Source organism: Lissotriton vulgaris, chromosome 4_1, assembly GCF_964263255.1.
Source record: "Lissotriton vulgaris chromosome 4_1, aLisVul1.2, whole genome shotgun sequence".
NCBI lineage: Eukaryota > Metazoa > Chordata > Amphibia > Caudata > Salamandridae > Lissotriton > Lissotriton vulgaris.
In genome coordinates this window covers 2081175463-2081200745 of record NC_141691.1, presented here as the reverse complement: position 1 = coordinate 2081200745, position 25283 = coordinate 2081175463, and the positions used below count along the sequence as shown (strand labels likewise).

General features: G+C 42.0%; 1 protein-coding gene across 1 annotated transcript in view; it reads right to left on the bottom strand.

Moving 5' to 3' along the window:
* LOC147725077 (uncharacterized) overlaps positions 1-25283 on the bottom strand; it is a 184959-nt gene that overhangs the window by 80839 nt on the left and 78837 nt on the right. Inside the window, exons 4-5 of the mRNA XM_086918159.1 lie at positions 24629-24786; positions 14365-14607 (exon numbers count right to left, since the gene is read on the bottom strand). Coding sequence (XP_086774285.1) covers positions 14365-14607; positions 24629-24786 — 401 coding nt within the window. The remainder of the gene's footprint in view (positions 1-14364; positions 14608-24628; positions 24787-25283) is intronic.

Below are 25283 nucleotides of genomic sequence, written 5' to 3'. Positions count from 1 at the left end.
TCCGGCATATAGTAAACTTGCAAAACTACGAATGAAAGCAGAAGAATATATAGCAGAGAGGGCAGCTGAACAATATACGGTTAATAGAGAGAATTGTTACGAGATGAGTGAAAGAGTTGGCAAAATGTTAGCAGCCAGAACGAGACAGAAGGCATCATTTGGAGAGATAAAAGCAATAAAAGACAGCTCAGGGGGGATTGTAACCAATGTACAACAAATTAGGGAAGTCTTCAGGAGCTTTTATACAAATCTATATCTGGAAACCGATATAAAAGATCCTGAAGATATAATGGAATATCTGAACCATTATGAAGGGAGTCAGCTGGATGAAATAGAGAAACAGAGGATCGACAAACCATTAGATATGGAGGAAATAAAAGCAGCTTTGAAGAGTCTACCTTCAGGAAAAGCGGCCGGTCCTGATAAGATCCCGTTAGAGTTCTATAAGGTGTTCTGGGAGGAGCTAGGAGGAGATATGCTTTATATTATGAAACAGGCACAGAAGGGATATTCAACACCAAACACCTGGTTTGGGGCTGAAATTGTTGTTATCCTTAAGAAAGGAAAAGTACCAACAGATCCCGGATCATATAGACCAATCACTCTCATGAATACAGATACAAAGGTATACTCTAAGGCACTGGCAATAAGATTCGCCAGCGTAATAACACCTCTGGTTACCACCACCCAACATGGTTTTATACCGGGTCGGGGGACTACGCACCACGTAAGGAAGCTAATCACTCTTATGGACAAAACTGAGGCTAGCGGGGATCCATTCGCGGTACTACTGTTGGACGCTGAAAAAGCTTTTGACCGTGTATCATGGGTATATTTGTGGAGTGTTCTGGGAAAAATGGGATTTGGGAATGGCTTTCTGACAGCGATAAAGACATTGTATAGAGATCCAGTTGCCACAATTAGAATCAGTGCGGGTTCAACGGAAAAAGTAAAAATTAATAGGGGCACCAGGCAAGGCTGTCCATGCTCCCCGCTACTGTTTGCAGTATATCTAGATCCGTTAATTCGGAGATTGGAGTCAAATATGGATATTCCCCCAATTTCCACACTCAGGGGGGACTGTAAGATCTTGGCTTATGCTGATGACGTGGCGGTCATAACATCATCACCCACAGAGGCTATAAGATATGTGGAACAGGAGGCAATAGAATTTGGGAAGGTGTCTGGGTATTCTCTGAATACTGGAAAAACACAAATTATAAAAAATAATAAGGCTATATGTCAGGATTTACGGGTGGTGCAGACGGGAACCTATTTGGGCATAACGATAACCTCAGACTTAGAAAAGATAGTAGAACTAAACATTGAACCAATTGTACGAAAAGTAGGGGGAGAACTAGACAGATTGAATAATCTCCATCTTACACTGGTTGGAAGAGTGAATATTGTAAAAATGTTAATAATGCCGAAATTTTTATACCTTTTTCGTACAATTCCCCTATGGTTCGATAATTTGTGGTTTAAAAGGATTGAACGTATGACTAACAAATTTATCTGGTGTAAAGGCAAAACTAGAAGAGCAGCAAAATTCATGGCACTTCCACGGGAAAGAGGAGGATGGGCATTACCGGACTTTAAGCTCTATTACTGGGCTGCAGCCCTGCAATATATGGTAGGATTAATAGGTGGCGCAGAAGTGGAAGGAGAAGACCATTTGGGATCACTAGCGATATATGGCATACTGATGGGAGAAGAAACTAAAAATATTTTTTTGAAAAATTTCGACACAGCTTCCTTTAAACGAACACGTTTTAAGACTATTTTGGGTGCATATAATTTATGGAAGGCTTTTATGAAAAAATTTGGACTGGGGAAGTTTAATAGATATACGAGGATATATGAGAACATGTTATTTCCGGGAGATATATTCTCCGATTCAGTATATACAGAGTGGCATCGAAAAGGGATAATAAAATTGGGGGACCTTATGGTGTCACAAGGGGTGAAACAATTTTCAACTTTACAGACAGAATTTAATTTGCCAACAATACACTTCTTCAAATATTTACAAGTAAGAAGCTTCCTACAGAATAAAACGGGGGGACTAAGAGGATTTGAGAAAAACAACATACTAGAGATAATACATACTGGAGTAGATTGTACAATTAAAAGGTTCTATGCTGAACTAAATGATCAAAGACCAGATGATATGGCTAAGTGGGGGGAAACTTGGTCGGCGAAGCTGGGCATAGAACAGGAATGCTTTAATATTTCATTAGAATTAGGGAAGAATATTTTATGCTCTGCGTCTTTACAGGCCCAGCACTATAAGACCTTGTATTGGCTATACTACACCCCGGCGAAACTAGCACAATGGGGGGCGACAACCGGAATAAACTGCCCTAGGTGCACGAGTATAGACGCAGATGCTATCCATATATTCGCAACATGCCCATGCTTGGCGACAATACTGAAGGAGATAGAAATGTTTTTACAAAGGGCATTAAAACTATCTATTAATTTAACATCTTCGACTATTCTGCTAGGGGTAGACGGAAGTAACGAAAGTGAGGTAGGAAACTACTTTATTTTTGTGGCCATGGCAGTTTATAGACTATGTATTGCTTCAGCATGGTTAGATAAAATGGCACCATCATTCCAGCAATGGTTAGCTAGGCTGTTGGCTGTTGAGTATATATAATTTAGAAAGAGCGATTTACTCAAGGAGAGGGAAAAATGCAAGGAAATTAGGATTGGAAATGTGGGAGCCAATAACGAAATGGAAGGAAGAAGTGTGAATTGTATATATAATGCATATAATCTGTATATAATGTATAATGTATATATTGTGTATACTGTGTTTAATTGATTCCAATATGTAAGTATGAGGAGAGTGACTTCATTCCGTTTAGACTGGTCGTTGTAAATATTTAGATATGAAGAAGGATTTTTCTGTTTAGGTCATAACGAGTCATATGGCATGGCATTCTTTTTTGATTATGTATCATTGTCTTTTGTTTATATATACTTTCATTTGTTCCTTGCCCCCTCTATATCTAAAAATCTGTCAATAAAAAGATTTTTAAAAAAAAAAGGAAATCATGTGGCTCCATGGCTTCTGCTGAAAAATCATTTAAAAAAGAAGCGCAGCCTCCCCTGCTACTAAACTGTTTAGCCCCCTAAGTGGGCCAGGTCTCGGGGGCATGAGGAATTATAAAAAAGAGGGTAGCACACGATGCCCTCCTCCTAAAGCTTATGTATGCCATGGTGAGTGGAGAGGGGTTGGACAGGGACTGATTAACCTTCAGCTTTTGACATATATTGTGTAGAAAAGAAGAAAAACAGTACCATACCTGATAACCCATCATGTGCTCCAGTAGACAGATGAGAGTATCATGTTTGTTTGTGTCAAACACGGACAAAAGGTCAAGTAGGATCAAAAGGCATTATTTCTTTAGGTCCAGCGTACATAGTGCATTGTAGTGTAGTTCCTATATTCCCAATAGGCTCTGCGCATTGGAATAACATAAACAGCAGTGTAGACGTAGGACTGAGGTCATCTAGGTCTCTACTGACTATGTTAGACTTAATTAGTTTTGCCAGCTAGCTCAGAGATCACGAGAAACTATCTCGAATGTTCAGGAAAGGGTTAACCATCCTGATTTAGACAAGAAGGGATTAGTTTCTGACAACCGCATAAACATGACAACTTTGCTCTTTCAGAATAAAGAGTATATCTCTAGAGTCGTGTGAAAAAAATAGACAACTATTTCACTCAGTCAATCGTGCATGCTTAATTTCACCAGAGTGCAGAGAAATAGAGAGACGGGCGTTTTCAATAAAAGGTGTTATTTTATTGAGCAGTCTTCTTTGTCATGCAAGAGAAATGAATTGCCACAATTGCAATACTTATTATAAAGTAAAGTGCGTACAGTAAAAGTAGTATTATGAAATAATACTGTAAAAGCATTGATATGGTTTCTTAGCCATATGATACTTTAAAACGGATAAAATATATACATACATAAAAACATTGACTAGCAAACTCATCTGGTGCTTCTAAGATACGCCTACCCCGGTGTACCTGACCTAAGCCTAATACGTGGGAAGGAATAAGTAAGTTGCAGTTTTAAGTTAAGTTAGGTTTTTGCCAAGAACCTGAATCAAGAATTCTCTCTAAGTTTTTAACCACATCTTTGTACTGGGGTGAATGTAAGACATTGTTCTGCATTCTGTCCATCAACTGTGTTTTTTGCCATTTTCACCCCGAGTGGGCTGGGTATGCTCAAACGTGAGTCCCAGACTCTCCACATCACTGGAGTCAAGCTATCCAGGCTGAAGATGGCTGATAGCCAGAAACCGGTCCTTGGATGCTTGATTCCGATCTAGGAAAGACATGGCTTGGTAGTTCGGGCTGGACTGTTCCCATGAGGCACAGGGTCAAGGCTGATTTGCATATAGCCATTGTCTGACCTAGGGTGGTGTGGAGAGCAAAACAATGATGGAATTAGGCCCAGATCTTTGTACTGGGGTGAATGTAAGATATTGTTCTGAATTCTGTCCATCAACTGTGTTTTTTGCAATTGTCACCCCGAGTGGGCTGGGTATGCTCAGACTGAGTCCCAGGCTCTCCACATCACTGGAGTCAAGCTATACAGGCTGAAGAAGGCTGATAGCCAGAAACCGGTCCTTGGATGCTTCATTCCGGTCTAGGAAAGACATGGCTTGGTAGTTCGGGCTAGACTGTTCCCATGAGGCACAGGGTCAAGGCTGATTTGCATATAGCCATTGTCTGACCTAGGGTGGTGTGGAGTGCAAAAAAATGATGGATTTAGGCCCAGATCTTTGTACTGGGGTGAATGTAGGACATTGTTCTGCATTCTGTCCATCAATTGTGTTTTTTGCAATTTTCACCCAGAGTGGGCTGGGTATGCTCAGACGTGAGTCCCAGGCTCTCCACATCACTGGAGTCAAGCTATCCAGGCTGAAGAAGGCTGATAGCCAGAAACCGGTCCTTGGATGCTTGATTCCGGTCTAGGAAAGACATGGCTTGGTAGTTCGGGCCGGACTGTTCCCATGAAGCACAGGGTCAAGGCTGATTTGCATATAGCCATTGTCTGATCTAGGGTGGTGTGGAGTGCAAAGAAATGATGGATTTAGGCCCAGATCTTTGTACTGGGGTGAATGTAAGATATTGTTCTGAATTCTGTCCATCAACTGTGTTTTTTGCAATTGTCACCCCGAGTGGGCTGGGTATGCTCAGACGTGAGTCCCAGGCTCTCCACATCACTGGAGTCAAGCTATACAGGCTGAAGAAGGCTGATAGCCAGAAACCGGTCCTTGGATGCTTCATTCCGGTCTAGGAAAGACATGGCTTGGTAGTTCGGGCTGGACTGTTCCCATAAGGCACAGGGTCAAGGCTGATTTGCATATAGCCATTGTCTGACCTAGGGTGGTGTGGAGTGCACAAAAATGATGGATTTAGGCCCAGATCTTTGTACTGGGGTGAATGTAGGACATTGTTCTGCATTCTGTCCATCAATTGTGTTTTTTGCAATTTTCACCCAGAGTGGGCTGGGTATGCTCAGACGTGAGTCCCAGGCTCTCCACATCACTGGAGTCAAGCTATCCAGGCTGAAGAAGGCTGATAGCCAGAAACCGTTCCTTGGATGCTTGATTCCGGTCTAGGAAAGACATGGCTTGGTAGTTCAGGCTGGACTGTTCCCATGAGGCACAGGGTCAAGGCTGATTTGCATATAGCCTTTGTCTGACCTAGGGTGGTGTGGAGTGCAGAAAAAATGATGGATTTAGGCCCAGATCTTTGTACTGGGGTGAATGTAAGACATTGTTCTGCATTCTGTCCATCAACTGTGTTTTTTGCACTTTTCACCCCGAGTGGGCTGGGTATGCTCAGACATGAGTCCCAGGCTCTCCACATCACTGGAGTCAAGCTATCCATGCTGAAGAAGGCTGATAGCCAGAAACTGGTCCTTGGATGCTTGATTCCGGTCTAGGAAAGACATGGCTTGGTAGTTCGGGCCGGACTGTTCCCATGAAGCACAGGGTCTAGGCTGATTTGCATATAGCCATTGTCTGACCTAGGGTGCTGTGGAGTGCAAACAAATGATGGATTTAGGCCCAGATCTTTGTACTGGGGTGAATGTAAGACATTGTTCTGCATTCTGTCCATCAACTGTGTTTTTTGCAATTTAATCAGCTCCGTACCTTGGTTATAGAATGAAGGAGGTCTTGTATCTCGTTTCTCAGGACTCGATCTCCCAGCAACCCGCGAGGGTGACTTGGGAACACTGGAGCTGGATTTTCTCGGCTGGAGAAAAAGACTGCGTCTCTCTCAGTGCGTCAAAGGGAGGGGCAGTTTCCTTCGGCTCTGGCAACAGCTGGGCTCCTGGGCAAGTAGAATGTCGCTCTGCTCCCACCACCGTGTATTTGCTTAAGGCAACGTTGGTATATTTATACCTGAAAGGTGCCGGGTTTGACGTAAGTTGGACATAAACGTCACTAAGAACTAACAGTTCTTTCTGGACTCCAGGAGCTCTTGTGCAAATTAAAACAAAAGCAGGGGGTATTCCCGGGCTGCTGGAGGCTTGGTTTGTTTAAAGAACGCGTTGTGCTTTCTAGGAGTCTATGGGAGTAGCCTTGCCGTGTTTGGACTGCATGGGCTATTACTAAATATGGATATGATCCCTATGCCTTTATAGTGATTTTATTTGTTATAACCACTTAAGGGCATGAATCGGGAATATCGAATTAGGGTCCTAGATAGAAACACAACAGCATCACCCACAATATGTATAAGAGCAGATTCCGTGGTATGACCTTGCCTGAAGCTGGATTGGAATTTGCCAAGGAGTTGAAATTGGTCAATAATTCTACAAAGTTGGATGTGAACACATTTCTCCAGGAGTTTTGCCAGTGTAGGAATGGTTGAGATTGGATGGAAACTGTGAAGATTGGTCTGATCAGCCATTTAGTTTTTTTGTATGCAGGTGACCTGCTGACATAGCACCACCATGACATATACCATTTCATAAGTATTCCCCTGTACACAGTGGGGAGTCCTACCCTACAATCATCTGCAAGGGGTTTAACTTAACCCGTATACCGCAGCAGCAATTCTGCCACAGTGCTGGCGAACAATTGTGAGGGCAGGGCCGGGTCGGGCAATGGACGTGTGCAGCACTACCGAGGAAATGCATGTGACAGCCGTTGGCCGACGGGCACACTTAAAGGGATAAGGAGAGGCCCTATGATGAAGCCTACACAAGAATGAATGAGAGTTTTTGTCTTTGATAATACTCTTTTCATCCTCTGGGTACAGATGCCATGGGTTCTTCATAATGTAAGGACATATATGGGACCTGAAATTATCCAGCTGTTTCCCATTATAAAAAAAGCCCTTTACTATTTGAACTTATGTGTGAACAAAAATAATTGTAACACCTGTCAATAGTGCAATAGGGTGAAATGACATATACCCTGAGAGGTGTTGAGACAAGGGTTATCTTGATTATTGTGAACTGTGAACTGTATATTTTCTGTTCTTCTAAGTTTGTTTCACAGCAATACAAGTATTAGGGTCCTAAGGATTCTGTTTTGTCTTCAGATATTTAAATGTATTGTTTGTATGTATATTTTGTTATGTCTTTGTAAATAAATCTGTATGTTACAAGTGATGAAAAAACATATAGATATATAAAAAACTGATGTATAATGACTTATATCAGATCTACAACCCAGTGTGAGTGTGTTCTTGAATTAAGATAATCGGTTGGTTTGAGAATGACTTCTCATTGATGGACTAACTCAGGTTTCCATCATTTATTGAAATAATTATTGCTGTATCCATTCCGCTGCATTGTTTTTGATTTTGCTTGGTTTCCCATTACTGGGCATTAAATAAAGAGTCAGAGTTTCTGTCAAAATCAAAATAGGTTTATTAAGATTTAAGGCAAAAAAAAGTCACTCCGCCTCAAGTAGCTCACAGGCGCATAATAAACTAAAAGTTATAGAACAGTACTGAAGAGAGCACAACAGCTTTCTGACTTAGAGTATACAGGAGGGAATAAGACAATATTATTTGCAAATTTACTCCAGTCCTGTCCATGATCTAGTAATAAAACATGTTTTACACTTTTTTATTCTTTTCGGTGCATTTCTTTAAGATTCTGTACCTTTGCTTATGCTTATTGCTTATGTTAAGCTCAGGCCATGGAACTTGAACCACATCCCCTACTCTTCAATTGAGCATTCTAACACTTTACAATTTACCATGCTTCCTTTTATATTTCTGTTGCCTTTTTTTTATTATGCCATCCTTATCTACGTGCACTTACCAATTATTATTAACCAGATGGTGGTGCAGTTTAGTACTAGGTTCCCTTCCTCTAAGGCATACAAAAGGGTATATAACAGTCACAGGATGGGGGAAATGTGGAATCCTATACCATATTTAGCAAATCATCCCATTCACTGTAAGCATTGACTCAGACCATCTATAGATACTCTTTAATCATACAGTTGACAAGCTCGTCTAATTCATTGAACCTAGGAAAATATGGGGCTGTTTTATGATGCTTCATTTTCAATCTCTGTAAAATAAATTTCATTTCATCAGACATTGACTGGGACCCATGGTCCGTATGTGAGGAATCCCTTTTAGATGAAGGTCTCATAAAACTCAATGAGTTTCTTCATAGAAGAACAGTTCACAGCCTCGTGTACAATCCCCCATCACTAGTATAAATACACCATCCAATCCCTTAGCAGTTAGTACAACTAACTATAATGGAAACACATTTTAAAAAAAATGATCCAACAGTGCCATTGCTAAAATGTGATTGGCTGCCAACACTTGAAGCAGAAAGTTTTGGGAGACATCTTGGGACTCAAAATAAACAGTTAAAAAAAGAGAAGTGGGTAGGGTAGGAATACCCTGGCCACGCTAGGCATCTTGGAGACCCTGCAAAGGGCAAAAACACATTTTTTAAATGTATTTTTCTGTGGAAATCATGGGGCTCCACGGCTTCTGCTGAAAAATCATTTAATTTAAATCATACTTGACCAGGAGCATAGCTTCAGGTAGGGAGGAGGTGTTTGGGGTGATACACCCCCTAAAACATGTAGGCTGTACTATAATAATAATAATAATAATAATAATAATAATAATAATACAGCAATTTCTAAAGCGCGAACAGCTACCTCACAGGGAGGTGTCCCGGCGCTAGGTACTAAACACTTGGGTCAAGTGTTTTCAGTTAGGTATGGTGACGTGTCTGTCAGATTTTACCATGGACCTCCATGTGCTGACATAGACAGAAGCACTCACATACACACACTCTCTTTCTTGTCTCTGCCTAAAAACTTGGTTAGTTTCAAGTATGCAATCTGCACTTCTCTCTCTTTCCACTGCCTCTTGAGCCTTCCTTGTGTCCTGCTTCTCATAATGCATTTTAACAAGATGTGCCAGCGTGATTGTTCAAAAAAGTCTACACCCCAAATCTTATTGATCCTGTACTGGACTCACAATATCCATGGCCATCTTGGCCTATGGTTTGGGGGGAACCTCATGGAGGAAAGAGGTGTTGTATGAATTACTTTTATCCACAGTCACATCAGATGTTATCCCAACCTTTTGTTTCAACATACAGCCCTGGTCACCAGTAATGAGACTTCTTATGTTGCCCTCATAAGCTAAAAGCTATAATTTTGCATCTCAGCGAGAAAAGTAATATCTGTTTTTCACCCCTGCAGAGTTTCCCTACATAAAGTGCATCCTGAATCTCCAAAAAGGATTTGAGATTGATTTTTAAAACATGTTTCTTAGGCCAGCCCTCCATCACATAGCTTTCTACTTTTACTAAAGTTGCTTCTTCACCTAGAAATCTTTCCCACTCTTTTCAGCAATACTTTCATTATATACATATAAATTCATGTCTTCATCCAAGCTACTGTCCTAAGTATCAACATCTCGGAGAGGTACACATGGTAAACAGTTGGCAACTGCATTTCTTACACCAGGTTGATACCCCATAACTACATTCAAACTTCTGTATCAAGTAACTAGTTAGCTAAACCATTGATGGTGAATGTACGGTATGGATGGTAAACTATATATATAAGTCCATATTTTTTAAGGCTTTGTGTCAGGTTTGCATTACCAGACCCTATGGCAAACCCTTTTGGGAGAATTACATACAAGGCAAATTGGTATTTGCGTTGGTTTGTAAAAAGAAAGAAAAAGAAATGCAAACCACTGCAAACCACTGCTATGAGTTCCTCTGTGTCAAGAAGGGGTCCCATGTGTAATACATGGGAGTTCCGGTGCTACCAACCATAGTTTGTCATGCAAAGTCCTATCTACTAACAATCGTAGGCAGGGTTTTGTGCAAAAATTAATGTCACTTGAAAGCAGGCATTAAAAGGAGAAAATGCTGCACTGTACTGCACACATACAACATAAGAAAAGTTCTAAAGCCAATCTAAGCAAAGTATTTTGTACTGGAAAGCTATCCTTCCAGTACAAAACTCATGCAGACTCTTTTGCACTATGGTACAAAGGTGCATGTGTGGTGCTCTGCAGCATAATTCTGAACTGGAGCTAGGGAGAGGGGAGGAGAATGCCATATCTAGGTTGATAAAGGTGCACTCCTCTCTCTCTCATGCAATTCGGCACAGCAACTATTGGTGTTGCGCTACATTGCATAGAGTTGGGTAAATCTTGGTCATAATATGTAGTCATGAGCATGATAACTCAGTGAAATTAGTTCTGGCAGGTTGAATTGTACAGTGCTACAAGACACAACTAGAATTGATTGAATGGAGCCATAATGCCCACGGCTTGGTATGTGGTGAAACTGTATATCAGCACCTCAATCAATAACTGACTTCAGAACGACATGGATGTTCTTTGTAAGCCCAGAAAAAGCAATAAACGAATGTTTTAAGTGACAAAATATGTTTTGGCTTTTGTTTCCCTTTTGCTAGAATTGATTTATTCACAATCCAGAAGCAGGTACACTCATATTCATGGAACCACTGAAATATTCTTAGACCTGCCCTCCTTAAGATTTTTACTTTTACTAAAGTCTCTCCATCAGCTAGGCATCTTTCCCACTCAACTTTCAGAATCACATCTTCATCCAGGCTCTCTCCTCAGTAGCAAAAACCTAGAGAGGGAAGCATTATTAACAGTGGCAACTGCATGTATTACAGCAGATATATATTCTATAACAAAGTTATAAACATCTAACATTTGCCTATTGTAGGAGTGGAACAATCCGACCCTATAGAGGCAAATGCATGGATGATGATGATGATGATGATACTTGTAAAGCACACTGTTATCCCATCTCAGGGTGTCCTGGCACTGAAGACTGCTGGGGAACCCGTCCTGGCTTTCCCTGTGAGATGGTCCCTTCTGGGTATCTCCAAGGTGAAACCAGGCATCCCCGGCGTCTGTGGGGGGGCCATTGTAGAGATGAGGCAAGCTAATGCCCAGAGTTGCCGAGTGTGATCCCTGGTTAGAGTAGGCACCGAGGCGAGAATTATCGAGTCCGTTGACCCTGGTCCACGACCCTGCCGCGTCGGGAATTGAACCCTGGTCCCGGGCCATTCTCTGCTTCTGGGTCTGCCGCCTCTAACCAGTGAGCCACACCACTCCACAGGATAAGGAGTTTGTAATCAGTAGGGATGGCAAACTGCATACCCCCCCAAAAAACTGGACTGTCTAATAGCCAGGAATAAGCTGGCGCCTCTCGTACGAATAGGTGTTTTACTATCACTTGATTGCCATTGATGCAAAGGCACCTATACATTCTTTACTGCCTACGTTTTGTGTTTATATGGCACCTAGTCCTTTTGAACTTGCATCAGTTGTGAGCATTGTATTTCTATGAATATCAAGCAACCAAAGGTTGGGGCATTCACTCTTCTTTCCAATAAACTGAATGCCCTTCGTTTAAAATCACTCTCATCCGATGAATAGTTTCAGGCATGTTTTTCATCAGAACTCAACATGGCCTAAAAATGTTGTAAGCTGATCTTTATCAGTGGAACTAGGAGCTGCTTTGACTGCCAAGAAAAGGTCATGTGTAGGTCTAATGCCTTCTTGGGTAATCATATTTCCTAGGTAGTTAACTGATCTCACAACGAATTTGACATTTATTTTTAACAATGGAACGGTCTGAGCCTTTAAGTGAATTAGGACCTTTCTGTTTTTTAATGTGTTCAGCCATATCAAGTCTGTAGATTAGAATATCAAATATGTAAGAATTTAATCCTGAAAGAATACAACTTTGAGAAGATCTCCCAATAAGCACTATGGGGTGTATTTTAAGGTGACAGCAACCACAGCCAACCCAAACGGTATTCAGTGAAATCTGTATGCCCCCTGAGGTGTAACAAGTGAGGGGTAAGATGTCTGGGAACTGGGTGGAGCTCAACATGCTGGTATGACCAAACTGAACCATGAATTATTAAAAAAACAGCCAGCATCACCCTCCATCCTAAGAAGGTCATTATGTTTGGGTATAGGGTGAAAATCCAGCAATTAGGTCATGTAAATCCACATAAATACACTTTTCCCTACATTCAGGTGTTTAGCCACTACTACAGATGCAAGCCATCTGCAGACCACAATGGGTTCTATAACCCCTTATATTGCTATTCGTTCTAAAACTTCTTCTGAATGGTTCCCCATGAGGCCAGGTGCGGGGCCAACTTTCTGCACAATAGGTTTTGTTTACATCCCAATAAATGTCACCCTTAGTTGGTGATATAAACCTTCCCGTTTGTAGAATACCTTCTAAAGGGAATTTGCACAATTATCATACTATCCAATGGGATTGGGTCCTTGTTTTACCCTGCAGGGTCAATCAATCAATCAATCAATAACACGTTGTTCAATCTAGTTAAATGACATGGATCATAACAGTATACAGATTTAAAAAGAAGCAGTTTAGACATCATTTTATACAACCAATACAAATTAACAATAAGAGGGAGCCGTTGTGACTCTACCAAAATAGACTTCAGGTAACTATGGTCACAATATTTAATCATGCAGTAAATATTACCCTGGTTTCTTCCATTTAGTTATTAAAAACCTAAAACCCTGCAAGGTCAATCTCTAGTAATTTATGATAAGTGATTCCCCCTGTTGGTCAAAATACTCTTGCCAATAATTGTAAATGGGGAAGAAGCATCTCTTCAAACTGACTTGTTTCTCTTTATTTCACAACTTAGAACTTGTATTTTTTCATCATTACCATCTGTGTGGAAAAACTACTTTGCTGGCATCATGCTCCAACACCTGCACCATATTTACTTGGATATGTGAGATTTCCCTCTAACATGTGCGTCATGGCTTTTGTTACATTATTTTCTGCGATTGGAATTGTTAACACAACATACATGACTACGAGCTAAGTGCCCACTGTTAACACATCTAAAGATTTTACCTTGGCATTGTGACTGTCAGCTTTTGATTTGTTTCCTGACACATCACAAGATGTTGGCCGCTTTGCCTGACCTTTTCTGCCAGAAGCAGACTATTCATTGGGAGGCTGCACCTCCATTACACCCGATGCAGTGTGTGTTATATATTAGTATTTCTGTGACATCCCTGAGGTTAGGGTTATCAACTCAAAGGTGCTCCTGAATTCTGGGTTTGTTTGTGCTTTATACTAATCATGCATTAGTTTGTCACATAAATTCACACACTCCCAAGTATTAGATACCTGTCTTAACTCTGTAACATATGTAGCAACCTTTTCATTTTGCTTTCAAAGTCCAAAGAATATATGTCTCCCAGGATATACATCTCCATAATGTTCTTCCAATTTCTTATATGCAAGTTGAAAACGATTTTTCTGGTTTCTCCCTCCACCCTTTTCAGAAGCTTTAGGCAGGATTACATACACTGTATGCCCTTCTATGCCTATACTGTGAAGTCACGTATTGTGTTTCCTAAAGGAATTGAAATTAAATAAGATTGAAAACATATACTCCATTGTTTCCCATGAAGAATGGATTCACCACTATCATTTAAGAAGAGGGCGCTATGTCATGCGAGTCGCCATCATGCACATAGTACAATATTAACCTACTCATGTCTTTTCCCATTCCAAGCAAAAAACGCATAGGTTCTTGATGAATATTTGCATAAATGTATTTAACCTTCATTTTACAGACATTTGATTTCTATTTTTATTTAACATTTCTTTTTTGTTTTTATTTATCAATACCATTTGCTGCTGATACTCAGGGTCTTCTATTAATTGCATTGTAATCATGTTGAAGTGCTCGCATTCCACTGGGCACAGGGAGCGACTAGGTTATTGTAGGAGGAGACAGGTAGGTCAGTATTGAGAAATGGTCACTTACCCGCCTGATATTAGTTCAACGCTGGGATCACCCGGGTTGAGGCTGGGGGCTGCAACACACCGCTCTGCCCTTAGGGTAAATGTGTCTCCGTCAGGGAATGTAGTTGAAATACCAATGTAGACTGGTGTGCCCACCTTCAGGGTGTTGTTTTCTAAGAATGGATCATTGAAGGAATTGGACTTGAAGGCGGCCATGGCGGCAGTAATTGATCCAGAGCCATCCTCTGATGGTCCAGTAATGTTGCTGCAGATACAAACAAGAAGTGTTAGGGTACATGGAAGAGAGGGGGTTAAAATGTATTGATTAATAAACTAAGAATGTTATTTGGTTAAGTGTTCAGGAAAGAGGCTTGAGAACACCTTACGTGACTCCAGATGAAGTACCTGATGCAGAGGGTGTTACAGACCCTGATTTTTTTAGGGAGATTTTGGTGCTGATCTTAACAGAAGGGAATGCGAAGTCATACATCTGAGGAATGAAAGAACTGTGTCATGACCAAAGGCATTCATGACACATAGGGCTGGATCACTGGACAGTTTTGACTGGCTCTCTCATATCTCCTTGGTGGCAAGAGATTGCTTGGTGCGAAAAGGACTTACCACCATATTATACAAATAGTTCTTCACCATGAGATGCCTTCTGATATTCATAAAAGTCAGGATATCTCTGAGCATGTGCAACATCCAGGAAAACACATATGTTTTCATATTTCCTAGTCCATTCCATAAAAATAAACAACAAGATTTGCTGATTTCATTTTAAACAAATTACATGAAATGAAAAAATAGCAGTCTATTTGGCTAAGAAAGTCAACTTTAAATAAAAAACATGAAGTGGTGTTGGAGTATAAATAGTACAACAAGCTTAAACACCTCTATACCTTTAAGAACCCTAGAACCCTGCATTATCCTATCATTAAAATATATTTTAATGATAGGATAAAAACATAACCCTAAAAGAAACAAGATAAAAGAAAAGCATAGCACAGCATCATATTTTTAAGACCGCAGTGAACAAATACATCATAAAAACAGATGTAAATGGTAAAAATATTCATTATGATGAGAATATGCTACATTATAAAAATTCCTCAATACAGTAAAAGGTCTCATCATGAAAATATGTCAAAACATACAAATATAAAATTAAGAAATAAGAGCTGGTGCAATGCGAAATACTGTATAGCTTGAGCAGACACATTCAATGTTCAACATACCAATAATGTAATGTTGATGATAACAGACTGTACAATAACCTGAAATACATTTCAGTATCCCACTAATTAGAACAGCGATCCTCACAACTTAATCGATATTTGCATATATTTGGCTTAGCCAGGTGAGCTGATATAGAGGAAAGTGACTGTAAGAAAATTGTTGCAATCTGCACTGTCTAAGCCCAGCATACTTTCGAATAGGAAGCGGAAACAGCTTTCTTGATGCTGTATAAAATTTGAAAAAAAACATTACATGAATTGTACTCTGAGGTGAACAATCACCACACTGACAGAGTGTAAGCTTATCAGAATATTGACCTGGGGTTGGGACGCAACCAGATAATGCATAGGCTGAAATTAAAAGTATATTAGAAAATATCTGTCCTATAGGTTTGCGACCCAAGTAAGATATGGTGCTATTCCAGATGGAGGTTTAATTAGTAGATAATTCATGACAGTCAACTTCTGAAATTGTGTGGTTGCCTCTGGCATATTTAAACAAGCCATAAAGTAAGCCTTGACATGTGTGGCTTGCTAAACAGCTCAGCCATGTCCAAACGGTGGCATAGGTTCTTTATGTTAGACAATCAAGAGCTATGAAGGGCTTTGGTGAATTTAAGGCAATCTAACAGGACCAGTCTATTGAAACCAGAGTCATGCTTTGTCCATATGGACAGTCAGAGAAGCAATGTTTGCCGGCAAATGTAATATAGCCTAACCCCTATTCAGTGTGGAAAACATAGGCTGAGGTAATTCAAAGCAAATAAGTGCCTCAAAAATCCATTTTACAATACCCTTTTGTCCTTAAAGGCCGCTGCTGCCCAGTCTGAGGTGGGTTTAGAGAAATGAGCAGTCCCCTTACACTGCATTACACCCAACCTGGGGTGTGAAACCAGCCCTCCTTCCACTGGGCTCATTGGAAACTGGCTACAGAGAGCCCAGGAAACAGAGGGATTCTCTTCTAAATGTCTCTCTTTACACCAAAGTATGAAAGAGCAGGTCTCACCCCGATTCCTTTCAGGTTAATGAAGTTCCTGAACCCTCCCCGGTTGACCTAGAATGTGACTTTGCCAAAAATGTACATTAAAGGACCAGGAACACTTGAGGTTGAGAGGAAGAATAAGAAACTGGCAGTCTTTATATATCCCGCACGTGCAAACATTTCCCGACAGAGAGCTCTAGAGTGAGGAGGTTAACAGATGACAGAATGCATCAGCTCTCTCTTCTGGCCCCCCTCTCTTGGTCCCGCACCGACCCCCTCCGCCACGGTCAAAACACTCGGTGTGAAAATAAACAACCAGCTCACCCTCCATTCACAAATTAGCTCCGTGGTATCCTCCTGCTTCCTCACTCTCCGCACTATCCGCACTGTTTCCCGCTTCTTTTCCCCCCAGTCACTTAAGATCATCATGGCCGCATTGGTGATATTGCGACTGGACCACGCAAACGCTCTTTACCATGGCATCCCCGCGTACAGCTTGCGTAGACTCCAGACTATCCAGAACCAGGCAGCCCGGCTGGTATACGGCCTCCCTCGCTATCACCATTCCACCCCCCTTCTCAGGGAGCTTCACTGGCTCCCTGTAAAAGAACGTTCCCTCTTTAAGATCGGCTGCATGGTCTTCCAGGCCCGACAGGGCACTGCCCCCGCTTTCATCTCTTCATTAATCAATCCTTATGTACCTTCAAGAGAACTTCGGTCTTCCTCCAAGTCCCTCCTTCAGATCCCTCGCTTCACACGCAAAAAGTGGGGCGGGCCAACTTTTCTACCCTGGCCCCAACTTTTTGGAACTCACTCCCTGACCACCTCCGCTCTGCCACTCAGTATCTCCCCTTCCGTAGAGATCTGAAAACGTTCCTCTTTAGCCAGGCCTTTCCCACTTAAACCCTCTTATATCTCCTCTTATCTCTCTTTCTGGCCTTTTCCCTCAGTTGCCGAACCCCCTAGCGCCAAGAAACCGCAAAGTGTACGCCGCGCTCTAGAAATATTTTAAATTAGAAATTAGAAATTAGCATCATCATTCCTGTCAACGTTTCCGGTCGATGCCAAGATCATGAGGTAACATCGAAGGCTTTGGACATGATGGGCCTCCAGTCAAATTTGCATCAACATCAACACCTCAGTGGACACCACCACATGTTATTTAAATCTTTCTGACAATTACAGGAGATTGCCCCCGTTACAAATGGTCTTACTTTAAAAAAAATGTGATGCATTCCAAGATTTATCATTTCCCTTTGAGCTTGTGAGATCACAGACAGATGCAGCATGTTCAACAGAAAGACCAGAAGCTCCGGTGCCAATGGAAATCTTCAAAGTATAAATCAATGCCTGCAAGGCCTATGAGCTCCTTAGAAAAACGCTCCCCTGGAAACAGATAATGACAGCCAATAAGCTTTAATTTGCCACACCAATGCTGATATCTCAACACCTGAAAGAATGTGATTAAAATAGACAAGTGGGTATAAAATATTATGAGACATGGATTCTCTCTACATTGTAAATTAAACCATCACAAATTAAAACCAACATTGCCTCACCAAATTCCCATCTTGAAGAAGAAAATATTTGTCCTATTAAAAAACCATTCAGTCAATCGAGTACCATCTTAACAAAAAGTGCATGGAATGTAGTTCAGGCCCTTCCTAATTTGAAAGAAATGTCTGAATTTTGAGTACAGGCTGCTCCTAGATCTGGTTTTCACCAACAAGTTCATCAGATAATTTCCATTAGATTGGTTACCATTTATAGAAAAGGGGCTGGATTTGTGTGATAGATCTGTAGGATGCTTCCTTCCACATACCCATAGAAGTGGTACCCAAGGCTTGGTGTTAGAAGCTCTAATTTATAATACACAGTATTACCATTTGGCCTCAAGTTAACCCCATGTATGTGCTCCAAATATATGGCTGTAGTAGCTGTTCACTGAGGAATATCTTCCCTGGATGAATATGGCTACTCAAAGATTAAATCCAGTCGACTGATACAATTTCCAAACCAATCATCAAAATCCTGCTTCATTTCCTGATCTCATCTCAGTTTCATAGTACTGTTTGTGCAGTTTTATATAGCACATGCCTGACCCAAAAGTATTACACAAGTACCAGACTATGTCCCATACCTTTTATATTAAGGAACTGGGAGATTAAGTGATTTGCCCAGAATCACAGGGCATTGAGTCGAGGCTGGCATTTAAATGTTGTTCTCCAGTGATAAAGTCAGCAGTTCTGACTGCTTGGCCACTTTTGGAACCGTAACATCCTGTATGCTCATTGTCCTGAATACAAGTCTGCACATGAGAATCCTGCAGCAGTGTGTAACTGGGAGATCAATGGTCACAAAGACAGGATAGGTGGGAGGTCAAGCATTGACTGACTCTCCCAGTGAGGCATTCCCTCTAATGGTGGGGCCAAAGGCTTAATCTACTCTTCCAGAAGGAAACCATGTCACAAACAATTGACACAAATGAATGTCTAATGGGGTGCAACAGGAATCCGGGACATCGAACAGTGCAAGGCCTTTGCAAAGCCAAGGAGTGCTCTTACCATATCAACTATCTGGAGATGAGAACAATCCGTCTGACTCTCAAGGCCTCCTTCCAGTCTTTGGTGATGAAAAAATATTAATTCAGACATACAACACCAGAAGCATACACTGTCTAATAAAATAGGGAGGCACTGGGTTGAGTCCATTTTTGCTAAAAGAGCAAAAGAATTAGCTGTGGGTTATAGCCAGAGATCTTACAATGATGGTAGTATACATCCCGGACACTCTATGGCAGATGTCTAGATGTCTAGGCAGACTTCCTCAGTTGCTTCAATGAGGGAAACCCACATTTTGCATAACGAAGTTGTGCAAAATTTCTTCTAAGAGTGGGGAACTCCATCTTTTCACAATGGCTCAGAGCACAACATGCTGAGAAGATAAGTCCAGAGATCTACCGATAGATCAGTGGATAATGCCTTTTTGATCAGTTGGTCAGGAACAATACTGTACATCCTTCCTGCGACTTATAAAGTCTCATTTTGAGCGCTTACACAGCAGACATTTGCAGCTTATGACTCAGAAAACTGGGTGGCTGTCACATCAGCGTAGTGTGTCATTATGCATCATTACGCCTGTTACTTGTAGTCACTGGGACAAGATGATGTTCAGCACTTAAAGTGGATACTGAATTTTGGGCAGTCTATCACACTTTCCACATTTTTCATTCACCTCATCCCACAAAAATGAGGAGAGGTTACACGAGCTGGTCTTTGTAGGATGGTCAGTATTTAAAATGGACAGGATGAAGCCTCAGAGCTCTAAGATGATACACAGAGACCGCACCAACAAGCACGGATGAGGCATCTCCATCATCCACAAGGACAGTCTCCAATACACAACCACTGAAGATGACATCACACCAATCATGGAACACCTTAACTTCCAAATCCGAACCAATCCACAAACAACCATCAGAGAAACTTTCAACTACAAATCATCGGGCCCCCTCCCTGGCTTCTGCAGAGCCATCTCTGAATTAATCTTCCCTGTAGCAATCAAATCCAAACACAATATATTCCTTGGGGACCTCAACTTCCATCTGGTCAACCCAACAGACACCAATTCTATCAACCTCCTGGAGAGAATAGGAAATATCAGCCTCATGCAGCTGGTCACTAACAACACACATATCGCAGGATACACACTTGACCCCATCTTCACAGCCAGCTACAGAGTCAAATTCAGCCATGTCTCTGAGCTAAAGTGGACCGACTACAGCATAGTCTACTTCACCATGGCAGGTGCCCCCGGCTCCTCCACCAAGCCTCCCAACCACCCCCACCACAGATGGAACAAAGTCACAGAGATCCTGTAGACTAACGTTCTCTGCATCACCAGGGCCATCATCATTAGCAACCTAGAGCTGGACATCCTGAACTTTTCCAGCTGGATCTCCAACTGCGTAGACACAGTTGCCCCCACAAAACCAGTCACCACCAGCAGATCCAGCAGACATGTCAGCTGGTTCACCCCTGAACTCTGTGGGTCTAAACATGTGATGCAAGCAATTAGAACAAGTATTGGTATAGCCAATAGGTCTCAACTTTGGGGTTTTGTAACTGTTTAGGCAGAGCTATTGGCTTTGTCAGTGTCTTTAAGCTATGTTGTAGAGCAGCGTGGGTGCTGTGGGACATGTTGAAAAGTTATAAAAAAACGTATTTTAAGCACTCTGTATCTGTTGTGCTGGGTTTTGGATATAGTGTTTCCTGTCCTGTGCATGGCAAGGTGTGGCGTTCTGCTGTGTAGTTCGTTCTATCTATTGAGGAGTGTTATGCATGTAGTGCTTCCCATCCTGTGCATGGTAAGGTATAGTACTCTGCTGTGCGGTGCACTTGATCTGCAGTGGTGAGTTATGCATGCATTGCTTCCCGTCCCATGCATGGCAAGGTAGGGTGCTCTGCTGTGCAGTGTGCAGATGCATTGAAGAAGCAGTCCTGGTGCCCACAGATGTACGCTACGGCCCCTGTGCAGGCTGTGTATCCTCTCTGCTCATTGGTGACTGCTGGGCGCATACAGTGAATGAATGAAGCGCTCTGCACTCAGTGTATACAATGTGCGTCACTGGGCAGGCTCAGAAATAGAGAGACCTTAAAAGTAGCAGCACTGACCTGATATAGGGTGCCGTGAGATGGAGCAGGAGGAACAGAGCGAGCAGCAAAGCCCAGCAGGCTTCAATCGATCAAAGCCCAGGCACAGACTGCAGGGGGCAGAGGAGGTGACAGGGGGTGAGACGGAGAGGCGCATCACAGGACTTGTAGTGCAGTCCACAACAGGCAACAGGCACTTATGAGATATGCCTTGTCCACTATTCCTGGGAGGTGCTGTAAAGGCGCGATCGAGAGTGGGAGGCAGACACGGAAAGGGAGGCGGCGCGGGAGAAAGAGAGAATGAGAAGGACAACCAGAGAGTGAGATAAAACTGTGGGAGTCAGCACTAGTGATGGAGAAACAAAAACATCCCAATTTCGATGGGAGAGAGCACAAGCACACAAGTGGTGCGCGCGCCATAGCGAGACATCTGTTTTGACATATTGCACACGCGTCTGGGTCTGATAATTCAAAACATATGGTGCCTGTGTGGGTAACTGCAAGCAATAGGCCATGGGCGGAGCAAAGGAGGGACATGACACACACAAAGGCCAATAGGCTGTTAGCGAAAAAGAAAACACAAGCATGCGCGTGTGAAAAGTTGTGTTGAGCTCCAAGAGGTCGTTTTCCTATTGCAGCACAGGTGTGCTGCTATAGGCTTGACCTAAAAATGATGTCGATCCACCAGGAACCTCACTGACCTGCCACTTTCAGAGCAACCCTCAGCAAATACCACTATCACCTCAAATAAACCAAGACAGATGCCCTATCAATTTGAATCAAAGAAAGCAACAACCACACCAAGGAACTCTTCAGCATCCTAAGAGAGTTCTAATTACTTTAATCCACAGAGAACAGGATCTTCTCATCCCAAGCTCTCTGCAGTACCCTGGCAGACCACTTCCGCAACAAACTAATCAACATCTACCGTAACTTAAAAGCCACAACCAACAGACATTGACCAGTCCCTGACACCAACCGGCACCTCAGACCTCCACCTACTCAATGCATGGAAGTCACTTGTGCAAATGAACGCCTCAGCCATCATGACCTCCACTCACTCCAGAGCTCCCGCAGACTCCTGCCCCCACCAGCCCTTTCAACCTGCGGCACAAAGAAATCAGCAGCACAGTCACAGACATCCTCAATGCATCCATCTCCAAATCCAATGCACTGAGGTCAACCCCCACCTGAAGAAGCCATCTGCCGACTCCAGCAACCTAAAAAACTACCTCCCAATCTTGCTGCTCCCTTATTGTGCCAAGGTTTTCAAGAAGCCTATCAACCGCTGGCTCACCCAATTCATGGAAGGAAACATCCTCCCAATCCAGTTTCCACACCAACCACAGCACTGAGACCGCCCTCATCACTGCAACCTATGACAGTAGAACCCTCTTCAGCCGAGTAGAAACAGCTTCCCTGATCCTCCTCGACCTATCAGTGACTTTTAACACATCCTCATGAGAAGACTCCACCACATCAGAGTCCAGGGAAACACCCTCAAATGGATTGCATCCTTTCTCACCGGACACTCTCAGAGAATCCACCTATAGCCCTACACCTCCAAAACCAAGAGTATCATCTGTGGTGTCCTCCAGGGCTCCTCCCTCAGCCCACTCCACAAAATATACTTGACCCCGCTGGCCAATGTTGTACACACCCTCAAACTCAACAGCATCTCCTACGTGGAGGACAACCGACTCATTCTCTTGCTCATTAAACACACGGCCACCACCAGAACCAACTTCAGTAAAGCCATGACAAATGCTGCAGACTAGATGAAGGCAAACTGACTAAAGCTGAACTCGGACAAGATGGGGGTGCTTATCTTGGGGAGAAACACCACACAATGGAAGACACCAAACTCTGACCCACACCCACCTCATCCAACCTAGCCTGCAATCTCTGGATCATCTGGACTGGCAAGCTCTCAATGCAGCACCTGGTCAACTCAGTATCCTCCTCCTGCTTCCACACCCTAGAAAATGCTCCCTAATATCTTCAGATGGAGCCCCATGAACACCAGAAAAACAGTCATGCAAGGCCTCATCCCCAGCCAACCCGACTACAAAAATATAGCTACATTAGGACCTCCACACAGCTCCTCAAATGACTCCACACCATACAGAACACTGCAGCCAAACTCATCCTCAACCTTACCAAATAGACCGGCATTACCCCAACCTCAGAAACCTCCACTGGCTCCTTCTCCAGAAGAGATGCCTATTCAAAATGTTAACCCATTCCTTCAAAGCCCACTACAACCACGAACCTGCATATTTCTACCACATACTGACCTTCTACCAACCCTCCAGACAACTGACCTCCTACCTTGCCAATGAGTCCTGGAATGATCCCCCTACACCTCTGAACTGCCCCTTCACTATCAGACTTGAGAAACTGACTTGAGACCTGGCTCTTCGACTAAGACCGGCAACATCTCAATACCCCCGGGTGATTAATAGCGCTTTACAAATACTGTTTCATTTTAATTGATTTGAAGATCAGCCCTTTGTTGGTTATGTGGGCAACAAGAAGAGCAAGGCTTTCTAAAAGAGGAGTCTATCACTATGGATTGACCTCTGCATTGTTATAAAATAATCCACCAGCGGTAATTCAGGCTCATCAACAGATCAAAGACTTCTACCCTAGCGCTGCCCACAGGAGTGCCCATAGCAGATATATGTTGTAAGGTGACCAGATCTTCTATTCACATGCACATTCACAAAGCATTATTGCTTGGATCGGATAGTGAGAAAGGATGGGCATTTTGCTTGTTCAATACATCAGGATTTCCTGTCCTTACTACTCTTTCAGACCTACCGCCTAGGAGGGGGTGCTATTAATGTATCTATTGAGCAGGTGAGCAATCTGTGGGTAGAAGTATCCACATGAAAAAAAAAGTAACTTCCCTACGGTACCGATCTTCCAGGTGGATACTCTACCTGTAGATATTCTATCATTGCACCAACCTCCACAATCTAAAGCATTCTCATAGTCATCTGTTGAATAAAAAGGTTCTTTTTGCATTGCATCTTCACTTTTAAGTCATGCTGACCATGTCTTGTCATTGTCTCTTTTAAGAGTGATCAATCACAGTAATTTTCCTATGTATTTTATTATTGAGTAGTAGAAATATCGGCTACCAGTCTTGGAAAACTACTGTCTGTAGACTCCAGAAAAGACCCTCCTTTTCATTCCGCATACTGCAAAGTGCCCACATTGCCATAGAATATTGCTACATATAAACATAATGTAAAGAAACAAAACAGAACAGAGCAGAAAGAGAAAATAAGGGCATAAAGGATACCCAGAGTAAAAATATTTAACAAAAAACAAGAGATCAACAATATTCATTAATGCATTAGAGGAAGTCGTTCCATTCTGCATTCAGCACTTTCGATGAATACTTACTCCATAGTGGGATGTAGTGCCGTGAGCAGGCTAGTCTGCATTGTCCTGTTATATGTACATGAGAAGTTGAACCTCAGGCTACTACTTATTATAATCCCACTTGTATCGTCAGGGGGAATATAGAGGACATTTGAATAAGTCACAGTCTTGTCATATATCTAAAACAGAAAAAATAGAAAAAATATAAGACAAACTTATACATATGTTCTTCTTTTCTTTTCTTAGCAGAATAAAACACCCATCATTGCGTAAAAATACAATTTTAATTATGAAAACAAATTATCAAAAGCTTATAATAAAATATGAAGCAGCTATCAAAAGAAGATGGAACGAAAGGAAATGAAATGGGTGGGCAGATTGAGCAAGCAACCTTTAGGAATATTAGAATAGATGACATATACAACCATGACAAATAAACTCACTAATCTAATTTTTGAAAAGACCAACTTCAGAAAAGGCATTTTACCCCCAAGTCTGAAAGATAGGATATATATATATATATATTCACTGAAAAAACCATAGGTTTCAGGCCTCACAAAGTTAGGAATTAGCATTTAAAAACCTTTGAAATTCACTCCAAAAACTATAAGTTTTAGGGGTGTTATAGTTAGCTGGACATTTCACTCATACAAAACCATTGAAATTTCTCCTATAT